Raw genomic sequence first — 11,333 nt, 5'->3', positions numbered from 1 at the left:
GCTCCCGGCTACGGCACTGGGCGCGTCTGCGCCCGCGCGAGCCCCCAGCGGCTAGGGATAGGGGTGGAGCCTGCCGCTTTGTGCCGAGGTCCTGGGCGCTGCCTGAGGGGCGCGGCCGCCCGTCGGGGGCTGAGTGGTGCCCGCTGCTTGGGAGTGGGAGGCGCCTGGCAGGCTGCTCTGCCAGCCCGGGCCTCCCAGCCCCTCGGAAGGAGGAAGTGGCCGCTGGTTCTGGGGCGCCTCTCCCCGGGCTGGCGGCGCCGTGCCTGCCCCGTCCGGCTTCCGAAGCTGTTGTCTCGAGCCGGCGACGGCCTCCCCGAGACCCTGCCCCGCGCGCCGCAGGGGCTGCCCCGCCAGGTAACCGCGCGCCCACGCCAGGCCTGGGGACGGGGGAGAGGCCCGGGGGGGTGGGTGGGACCTCGCGGGGGTGCAGCGGGCTCTGCCCCCGGGGGAGGGGTCTCTGCCCCGCGTGCTGCCGCTCTGGCTGCGCGTGTTTGTGGGGCGGGGGGTGTGAAGTGAGCCGACGAGCTTCATTTTCCCGTTGGCGCCTTAGCCTGGCGGCCAGCGTGACACCCGCCGGGCGCCCAGGGACGCGTGTGGCCCCCGTCGCGGGCCTGGCGGGTGGGGGCGACCCTCGGGGAAAGTTGTCGGGCCGGGTTCAGTTCCGTATTTCCACGACTTCCCTGCAGGGGGCGTCAGACCCTCTCCGTTGCCGGAGCCAACGGGGCGGAGCTTCTGCCGTGGCCAGGCGCCGCTTGAGTTCCCTGAGGTCGGGGCACCTGGCGCGTGCTTCGCGGGGGGGTGTTGCCGAACTGTGCCCGGGAACTTGCCTTTGTGGTTTTGGGGGTGGACGCGGGAGGGCGCTATTAATAGGCACTTTTCAGGCTGAAGCCTTCATTTTCTGCCGGCTGGTCTGTTACGTGGAGATGACATAGCGGTTGTTGTCCTCTTTGTAAATTCTCTCACATGAAGCGTTAGTGCGTGTCTGGAAATGCATTTGAATTCTGTTTCTATTGTGGAGAGAGTTTTTTTTGCCTGGATATTTTTTTCAGTCTGAGTTTTATTTTACTTGGAGCTTTACTTCATCCTGTATGTAATGAACCCTTGCGGTAGTAATCATTTGCAAGAAAATGCTGGTTGGGGTTTTTGTATTGCTTCAGTGTATTTATTAAACATGAGAATAAATAGGAACTATTTTGTCTTTATTGGCCAGTTGCTTGTTCTGTTTAGTACATGCTTCATTCCTTACCTAAAGGATGGCATAATATGGAGATCCAAGTAATTGAGAGGAGATCTGTCTTTTGGGGAGACTTAAAACATATTTTAAAATTAAATAATATTAATTTAATATTAATAAGTAGTTTAGGCCTAAAACTTTGATTTATGAAAGTTAATGATTTATTTTAAACAGTCTTAAGTAGTATTGAAAACCAAAGGGTGGTACGTTGTGTTAATGCAGGGGGAGCCTGTATGAACAGAAATTGCCAGACCGGAGCAGACCAGTGATTCATTTACTTCAGTACTACTGTCTCTGATAGTGTCCAGAACCAGATGTTTCAGAGGAAGGTTTAAGAAACTCCATATAATACTCCTGGGGGAATTCTGTGCCACTGTGCACGGGCGAGTTCTTTGTTTCCCTGCAGAATAATAGATTCTGACTGGGAAGCAAAGGAAAGCCACAAGAGGGATCACATGTCCCTCCCCAGCAGCTGTCTCAAGCACAGGGCTGTCCTTAGGCAGCTGCGTAGGCCACCACTAAATTTGGGGCACTACCGCTGGGACGGGACAGCAAGCAGGTAAGAGCGGGGTCGGGTTGTAGAGCTGAATGCACCGGCACAGCGGTGCATTCTGAGGGAGGGTACTAGCTGCTGAGGTCTCTGGGAAGGGGCGTGGGAACTCACCTGTGTGTGACTTTCTCCCTGCTTCTGTGAGGTGGGCCAGGTGGCTCCAGCGGTATCCTTTTGCTGCCCCCCATAACGTATGTTCTTCTCCCCGCTCCCCCCCACAAAGTGGGGTCCCCCCCAATGCGGAGCGCATCCCCCAACCCCACCCCCCCCGTGTGGGGATGGGTGCTGCTTGGGCTGGCTGGCTGCATGCCGAGGAAGTGAAAGTGACTTACTTTCTTGGCAGCTAGCCCGAGCACCTCTGCTCCAAGTGACCGCACGGGCTGGATTGGAATGCACACAGCTGGCTGGGCTGGGGAGCACGCCTCTTGCCCAGCAGGCGCGGCAGCGATCCATCCGGTCCCGGGGTAGCCGCGCGGGGCAGGAGGAGCTGCCGTGGGTCCCGTGGCCCCGAGATGCCACACTTCACCGTGGTCGGTGATGCGCGGTGGCGTGACCTGACCTGACCTGACCTGAGTTTGCTGCTGCTGTTGCCACTCTGCACCCCAAGACGTGGATTTTAGGGTCCCACGGCTTTCTACCTATCTCCTCCTCTACTGCAGCTATTGGACCAGCAGGCCGGTGGTGAGCCAAGCATGAAAGCACTACTGTGTTGCCATTGATCAGCTTTGAGCATTTTTTTTTAACCTTATGTTTTTCACAGGTTTCAGAATAGACTGGTTTTCCCTTGTTTGCCAGACTTTGGTGACATTTTAAATACCTTTATCAAAATCATGTTTGATTGTTATTTAACAACTTTGTTTATCAAAAATGCTTGCTAAGAATCCTGAATCCAATTTCAATATTGAATGAATCTTAGCCCAAAACAGAAAATTAAGTTGTTGACAATTATTTATGACAAGTTTAGTTTGGGGGAGGGAGTGGGCCAGCTTTCATCAGAGAAACAAAATATGTTGACAGGCTTTCCTGTAGCCCTGTTACTGCTAAATAGAGCCCTCCAACAACTATAATATACTTATCTCTTTACTAGTGAAGAATCTGTGCAGCAGATAATGCTAAAGCTGTGAAAATGTCAGCTTTTCATGGAACTTTAGAGGCAGTGATTTATCATGTATTTCTAGCAGTGCCCAAAATGTGCTGCTATTTGCTAATGTCTTTCCAAACAAAAATAAGGCACAATTTAAGGTCAGACTTACGAACAAGCAGAGCTTAGAGGTGTGTGTGCAACACAAAAATATTTCAAAGGTTTTGTTTTTTTTCTTTTCCAGTAAGCTCTTGATGGAAAAGAGTGGCTCTTCAAGCAGTTGTGCTGCTAGCACAGTACTCTGATATCCAGTCAAGATTGCAAGTGAACAGAAGTTATCATCTGATGACTCAGTTATCTATGTAAAATGAACTGGTGATGGAAGTTCAGTTTCATAATTGACATTGTTTATCAGAAAGGATGAGTGACAAAACCTGGAGAGAGAGAGTCCTTCTGTAACAAGGGCACGTTAGGTTGGAAAAAGAAATTAGCTTGTCTCTGTCCACGCTGCACTAATTTTAGTGGATAGGACTTCTGTAACATTTCTGTCCTACCTTAATCCAGAAGAGATGATTCTGTGTTGACTTCATTTTGGTGACTTTGTGCTTTACCTAGGAATAAAACTACGGTCCTATTTTCCCGCTGCTTGGAAACCCAGCTTCTTAAACTGAATAATGCCATTGATCTATTTACAGTATAAGGTTGATATAGAGTTGTAACTAATATTAAGACTGACGTCCACTACATATTTAAAACTAAAAAGTGACTTTGTAAAAATGACATCGGTTTCCAACTCTATTGTGTCCCAGTCAGGGTGGATTGCCTTGTGAGGTGTCTCCACACTAGCTCAAGGTCCTAGATTAGTTATTTTAAATAATATTTCTGATAATCTGACAATAATTTAAACAGTTATTTCTTTAAAAAAACACCCTTATAAGTTATAATGTCGTATTGAAAATAACTTTCCGGATCTCAAAAGAAGAAAACGGAAAGATGAAATAGAATTAGCTATACAAGCACAGAAGTGTTCTATACTTAAGTTTGTACGTCATGAAAACAACGAAGTTGATCAAAATCATCAGGTAACTGCCAAAGAAAATTTTTATGCAGAAGAAGCTCAAGAAACTCAACAAAACACGGAACTATCATTTGAAACAGATGCAGACACAAAACAAGAAATTATAACAGTTGAAACTGTTTACTAGCATGAGATATAGATGACATTGGCACATGGCCGCAATCTTTAAACAACGAATTATGCACCATTATATTTGAGAGAGGCCCTGTGAGAATAGAAGGTCTTGAATATCCTAAATACATTAGAGGTAGGAAATTAACAGAAAACAATTACTACAAAAGACTTTCTAATGGTGAAATCGTCAACAGACGGTGGCTTGTGTATTCTACATGCAAGGATGCTGTATTTTGTTTCCCATGCAAGATTTTCAACAATTGCAATTTTAACATCACAACCATGGCTATTAACGATTGACAAAATTTTAGTTACACATTACCGCAACATGAAAAGGCACAACACCACATTGAAAGTATTTACAAATGGTCTGAGTTGAATGTAAGGTTAAAAAATCAGACAACTCTTGATGCCCAAAACTGGAGTCAGAGAAGCAGCATTGGCGTCGTGTTCTTGAACATCTATTATCTATTGTTGAATATCTATTGACAAACAATATTGCTTTTAGAGGAAGTGTTGAGAAATTATACCAGCCTAAAAATGGCAATTTTTTGGGCCTTGTACAACTGCTGGGAAAATTTGACACAGTGATGAAGCACAGGTTGCTATTTCGAAAGAAGCCAGAGATCCAAAAGCTAAAAGTGAAGCACAGTCATTGGCCTCTAAAATATCCAGCTTCAAGTTTCTAACATCTATCGTAATCTGGTATGACATTCTTGTTAAAATCTCAAGTGTCAGCAAAATAATGCAGAGTCCAGTGATGCAGCTTGATTCAACACTTACCTTACTAAACAACACACAAGACTTTTAGTGAAATATAGAGAAAATGGATTCAAAGAAGCAAAGGTTACAGCAAGAGAGTTTGGAGAGGCACTCAGTGTAGAACCAAAATTTCCATGTCCAAATGTGACGAGTTTCGAGGAAAAAATGGCAAGCGGAATATGAAGGAGCAGATGAGCCCATTAGAAGATCCAGAAAAGAAATTTGAGGTTAAATTTTTTAATGTTGTGATGGATAAAAGCAATATCTGCCTTTGATGAATAATTTCATAAATAATAAGTTTAATACCTTACGAGCACACCAAGAACAGTTTGGATTTTTGTATGACATAACTAAATTCAACGAAATAGGAAAACAAGAGCAGCTAATGACAAACTGCAAGAACCTAGAGAGCCTCCTGAAGCACGGTGATAGTTTTGATTTAAATTGACTTGAACTGTATGAAGAACTGAGTACATTGTCATCAGTGTTGCCACATGCAAAGTCGGTGATGGACATTGTACAGTTTATTCATACCAGCAAACTTGTTGACATATATCCTAATATGTACATTGCCATTCGTATCCTACTGACATTTCCTGTAACAGTAGCATCAGGAGAATGGAGTTTCTCAAAACTAAAGCTCATTAAAAACTATCTCTGCTTTACAATGAGTCAGGAATGCTTGACTGGTCTTGCTGTTCTTGCAATCGAACAAGACATTACTTTGTCATTATTACTCTTTTTGCAGCCAAAAAAGCCAGAAAGATTGCTTTTAATTAAAAACAAATCCTTGTTTCAATACCTCTTCATAGAAATTTCCAATAAAATGTTGACAAATTAAAAAAATTATATTATTTGCATCATTCTGTCAATAAATCAGAATTTTTTTCTATAGCGCTACTTCTTTAGTGCAAGTATAGTCCATCAGCATTCTAGCATACTTAATTCATTTAAATTGGTTTTAATAAAGTGCATATGGCAAGTTTTCCAATACTGTAAGCTTATGTTTGTGTTGCTAAGAGCAAGTTGGGCATAGGGACACCAGTTTAATAATACTGCTTAGGGCACCATAAATCCTAAGGATGGCCCTGCTCAAGTAGGCATGTTGGAAGCAGCTGGGAGAGATGTAAATCACTGCCTTGGGGAGGGAGGGTAGGACTGGGCTGCGCGAGCTTGCAAGACTCTGTTCCTCTAGCTCGCTATCGCAGTGCGCCTAGCTTAGAGGGGCAGGGCCCTACTGTGTTTATGGGGCAGGCCTAGCTCTTGCATTGTGTCAGGGTCAGGTGCAGCCTCACCACTGAGTCTGTGTCCTGGGGGGAGGAGGGGCTTCAGAGTGATTTCTCTCCCCCCCCCCCCCACTTCCGTGCAGCCAGTGGCCTGTGCTCCACACTGAGAGGCAGTCTCAGTGCACACCCCTTGTCCCCATCGCTGTGCCCGCCCTACAGAGGCATGGGGATAACGGAAGCTTCTATAGGGAAGTCCTGGAGTGCCTTGGCCAGGAGCGCCATTTAGGGAGGGTGGAGTACCCAGTAGTGGTGGGGGAGCGTAGGATACCCTGTGGTGGTGGGGTGTTGGCAGCTGGGGGGGCAGTGGGGTGGGATGGGGAGTCAATCTCCATAAAAGAGGTGAGGTCATAGGGCTGTGCCCTGAGGGAGGGGGCAGTGAGTGTGGGAGGAGCAGCTGAGAGAGAAACAGTCCCTGGGGCAAGGATCCTGAGGGAGGGTGAGCTGAAGAAGAGTGGGGGCTATGAGCAGTTAAGTGGGTCTTGGGGTCTTTTTGCCCCCAGAGAAGCAGGGAGCACTCTCTCCTCTCCCTGGGAAGAGATTGGGGACCGACATTAATATAATGCATTCTCTCAACTGATTAATTTGCTCTCTGCCTTCCTCCCCATCTCTCCTACTTTGGGGCAACTTATACCTTGATCCTGCAGTGAGGATCCTTGTGGGCACAGGAGTTTCTTTAACTCTCTACTTCTGGGAGAATCTTTGTTTTGTTGGCTTTAACTTTGCCAAACTTAAACCATTTGGGCTGCAATTTTCCATACTGGGTGTCTGCCTAAGGCTGATTTTTTTTTCCCCTGAGAGTGAGATTAGGGAAAGTATGTTTGATGTTAAAAATAAATAAATTTCAGTGATTTTGTTAAGAAGCTCAAACACCTCCATGCTTTAGAGAAGGGACTTGAATTTTGGCTGTGGGGGGGCTTGCCCTGCCATCAGGGTTGTGCCTTTTACCTTTCCTGTGAAAATTTGCCCAAATCATTAATCTTTGAAAAGTCTCAGTTTGTACATGCTCAGGAGAGTCTTGGTAGACTTTGGCAGCTAAATTCCCAGAAGATTCCATCTGCACTGAGCATACTCCATCCCCACACAGCTCGTGTCTACAACTCGACTGCTCATGCACCATCCCCATAGAGCACCTATTGAGTATGATCTGTGCTGGGTTTGCAGGAGCTGAACAAGACTTTGTTAGCAATTTCTCCTGCTGCTGCTGTGGTACTAGGCAGAGGAACTGAGAACAGGGAGACTGAGAGCATGGGAGAGAAGATGCCTTTTGCTGGCACAGAGCCAGCATGGAGTGGAGGAGGAAGCAGCCTGACTCCGATGCACTGGTGGGTGGAGGAGTTGGAGCAGGAGCCAGAAGGGTCCAATAGGAGCCTGGGGGTTAGGGGGCATCAGTAGGAGCAGGAGATGGGTAAGAGCCAGGCATTGGAAGAGAATGGGGAGGATAGGAGCAGGAGACAGGATAGATGGGGAAATGAAGTGGGGGTAAGTTAGAAGTTAGGTAGAAGTTGGGTGGTTGGGAATGGACGGAAGCAGGAAGTGGGATTTTCCCTCTGTTTTCTTAATCTGTTACATTCATCAGCCCAGGTGGACATAAGCATCTGAGCATCTTGGAGAGGATGATATGAAAATCTATATATAGTGTTGTCAAGAAACACCAGTAATAGGCTGAAACGTTGGTTGCTTGTGTACTTTCTAGTAAGAAGTAATTCATAACATGAAACTAACTGAAGATCAGCTACATTTCAACTGGAGTTAATGTTGGGAATACTGTTGCCACTTTTCTTAAGTTACGCTTTTCTTAAGTTACAAAAGGAAATATATTTTGAAATTGATTCTTAATGTTTCTTAATGTCTTGACTAGTACATGTTCCTGTGCAAACTTGTTTTTTCTACACTGAAGAAAAATGGATGTGAAATCTCGAAATCATTTGCTTCTGAATCATGAAGCATTGGAAAGAGATATCAAGACCTCTTACATTATGGATCATATGGTTGCTGATGAAGTCCTAACATTACAGGAGGAGGAGAAAGTAAAAGCACAGGTAAAATGCATATCTTCTTAATTACTTTCCTATTCCCAGATTGCTCAACATGTTTTAATATACTCATTTGAATAGTTTTCTGACATCTTAGGCCATGATTCAGCAAGGTACCTAAACTTGATGTGGGACTATTTACATACTTAAAGTTAGGTGTGTGTTTGAATACCTTGCTGAATTAAAGTCTTAATGCAGGTCCATTATCTGACCTGTATTAGCAGCAAGTACTCCTGGCAATAAGAAGCACAGTCCTTAACTAGCCAGGTGTTGGAACTAGATGACCTAATAGATCTCCCAATTTTTGTGATTGCATATAACCATTTTTTTTTTGCTTCTGTTAGACTACACAGAAGGAACGAGCTGCTATGCTAATAAAAATTATTCTTGCAAAAGATAATTATTCATACATATCCTTCTATAACGCACTGCTTCATGAAGGGTACAAAGACCTAGCTGCCGTTCTTCAGGATGGGATCCCTATTATCTCCTCTTGTAATGGAAATAAGTCTATGGATGCAGTTACTTCGTATGGTCAGTATAACTCTTGCATTCTCAATTCTTGAAGATAAAGAATTAAATCCTAGTTTAATTACTATAAAATGAGTAAGTATGTTGCTTCACGTACTGCTTCCTGAGACAGTTTGATCTGGTATGGCACTAGTCAATGTTTCCATATTTCATCTGGCATATGGGGTGGCGGGAGAGAGGGTTTTGTCTGAAATTGGTACAGTTTCATGTCCAGTAACTTTATTTTAAGAAATGTTTTGTTGATTATTATTATTTAAATGAAGGCTTACATGTCCTATATTTCCATTTAAATCCAAATACGTCATTGTGAAGTGGTAGTCAGGAGGAAGACCTTTCCTGTCAGTATATTTTAGAGAAGCTGAATCTGAGTATGGAAGTCGAACTCTGAAAATCTCATTAATCTTGGAAGCTTATTTCCCACCCATAAAACTTTCTTTTATGTTTGTTCAATACTTGGGACATACTAAAAAATTGGTTGAAATTTCTCATCTACCATAAGTGTTTGTTTTTTTAATTATAGACTTCAAATGATCCTAAATGCCTGTTTTGTAACCTTTCCATCTGTTCCGGGGACAAGCAGTGGATTTCAGCAACTGGTGATCCAGTACTTTTTATGATGGGGGTGTGGGGGGGAAGCTTTGGGGTGTCTTTTTGGTGTGTGGTGTGTCTGGTGTGGTTTTTTTTTGTTTTTTTTTATTAAAGAGCTGGGGAAAAATCACTTAGAAATTATTTCTGTTTCTGTATATGTTTTTTTTTTAAATTTCAGTGAGGACAGTCCTCTGTGAGGGTGGAGTACCACAAAGACCAGTTGTATTTGTTACTCGTCCAAAGCTGGTAAAAGCAATTCAACAGAAACTGTACAACTTAAGAAGTGATCCAGGTTGGGTTACTGTTTATGGAATGGCAGGTTGTGGGAAGTCTGTTTTAACAGCAGAAGCACTACGGGATCACCATCTCTTGGAAGGTACAGATGCCCATCCTTTATACACATACCAAATTTTCATAAATTATTATAGCGCCTAAGTCCCATTGCAGGTAAATGGGATTCAGACTTTTAAATGATTTGGGCATTTCTAAAAAATCTCATCCAGTATTTATACCTCTGATCATCATCTTATACTCTAGGATCATTGGATAGTGCAGTGATTCATGGAAAAAGGTTCCCAGAGTAACTTTCCATCCTGGATAGTATTTTAAGTAAGGGCATAAGCAGGTCACTCTTACTTGGGTGATGTACAAATGTATTTGGATTTAGAATTATGGAAGTATTTTATTGACTTTTCAAAATATGTTTATCTAGTTTGACAGCTACTTATCAGAGCCTAAAATTTATTCCCATCTTAGCTTTATCTAAAGTAATTTCTTAACGTAATTTTGCTTCTATTTGTCACTCATAGCAAATATATCTCAACTAAAAATATGAATTTTAACTTTGCATCATCTTTTTGTTAGATTGCTTCCCAGGAGGAGTACATTGGATTTCTGTTGGAAAACAAGACAAGGCAGGGCTCCTAATGAAACTCCAGAATCTTTGTAGTAGACTAGACCAGGACTTCTCTCTTTCACAAAGGCCACCGCTTAATATTGAGGAGGCTAAAGACCGCCTTCGTCTGCTGATACTGCGCAAATACCCCAGGTATTATTAGTGGGATAAAGGATGTGTTGGAGGAATTAGGCTATATGTAAAAAACCCATGATCTTGGTTAAGTTGCTTAACCTTTTTGTGACTTGGTTTCAAAACTTGTAAAATGCAGTAATACCATGGTCACCCTTTAAATTCTTTCCAACCTAGCCTTTGAATATCCTTGGAGGTAATGCTGTAGATCGTGAGGAAATGTTATGTAAGGCAAAACTGGAAAGATTTTCAAGAAGTTGGATTACTCTTAAACATATTATGATTCTCAAATGAAAGTCCCTATATCAGGATTTCCCAGACTGTGTGTGGCGGGTTCAGGAAGCTATTCAAAAACTGAAATTACATACACAAAAATGTAAAAGGATTTATAATGTACACTATGTAGTAGTATATCCCTTCCAAATCAACTTACTGTTGTAAAGTGAGAACACTTGCCAATGATTCAGTGTAGACTTGTCCTGGATGTGAATATGTGCATGAATATTCTGCTGTAAAATCATGTTAAACATATAACTCTGTGCCTGGACTTTATGCAGAACAGTACACTTCCCATTAAACATGTACACCATGAAGTACCTATGCACACAGACTATGACAAAATGTGTCATTAGGAACACTAGACAGTGTGTGTGATTGTTCACGACACCCTAGGGCAGGGCTAAGCCTTGCCCAACCATGTTGCTTTTGTTGTTCAGTCTATGCTGGAGATTAGTTCTGGCTGACGGATGACAAGGAAAGAGGAGTCCTTTTGTGAAGATGAATCTTTTGTGAAAAGACAGTGATAGGTTATACCAATGATGGTTCAGAAGGCAAAAAGAAAATGTAGAAATACTACATATGGTTTCTCACTAGTTGACTTGAAACCATAGCTTGTGGTCAGATCTGAAGAACTGGCTGCCAAGATTATGTGATCTTTGAAGTGGTGGTGATATTCAGAAACCACATATCTGTCACTGAAAGAGAAACCTGAGGAGAAATCGACAAGATTTAATTGCTCCATCAGGAAATGTCAGACAAATGCCCTTCAG

General features: G+C 43.4%; 1 protein-coding gene across 6 annotated transcripts in view; it reads left to right on the top strand.

Moving 5' to 3' along the window:
- Window positions 1-83: 83 nt before the first annotated feature.
- APAF1 (apoptotic peptidase activating factor 1) overlaps window positions 84-11,333 on the top strand; it is a 95,423-nt gene continuing 84,173 nt past the window's right edge. For 2 of the 6 annotated variants that reach the window (XR_014711975.1, XR_014711976.1), the window contains exons 1-6: window positions 100-354; window positions 3,110-5,046; window positions 7,964-8,144; window positions 8,483-8,672; window positions 9,436-9,633; window positions 10,122-10,305. Coding sequence is in view for 4 of the 6 variants with exons in the window: in XM_084630437.1 (XP_084486563.1) it covers window positions 8,007-8,144; window positions 8,483-8,672; window positions 9,436-9,633; window positions 10,122-10,305 (710 nt within the window). In the remaining 2 variants the exon portion in view is untranslated. Of the gene's footprint in view, window positions 355-2,127; window positions 2,466-3,109; window positions 5,047-7,963; window positions 8,145-8,482; window positions 8,673-9,435; window positions 9,634-10,121; window positions 10,306-11,333 lie in introns of all 6 variants that reach the window. The other 4 variants (XM_084630436.1, XM_084630437.1, XM_084630434.1 and 1 more) reach the window with 4 other exon arrangements.

The sequence above is a fragment of the Lepidochelys olivacea genome (assembly GCF_965140295.1).
Source record: "Lepidochelys olivacea isolate rLepOli2 genome assembly, chromosome: 1".
Taxonomy (NCBI): domain Eukaryota; kingdom Metazoa; phylum Chordata; order Testudines; family Cheloniidae; genus Lepidochelys; species Lepidochelys olivacea.
The sequence above is the reverse complement of the archived record's forward strand: the minus strand, read 5'-3'. Positions and strand labels throughout refer to the sequence as shown.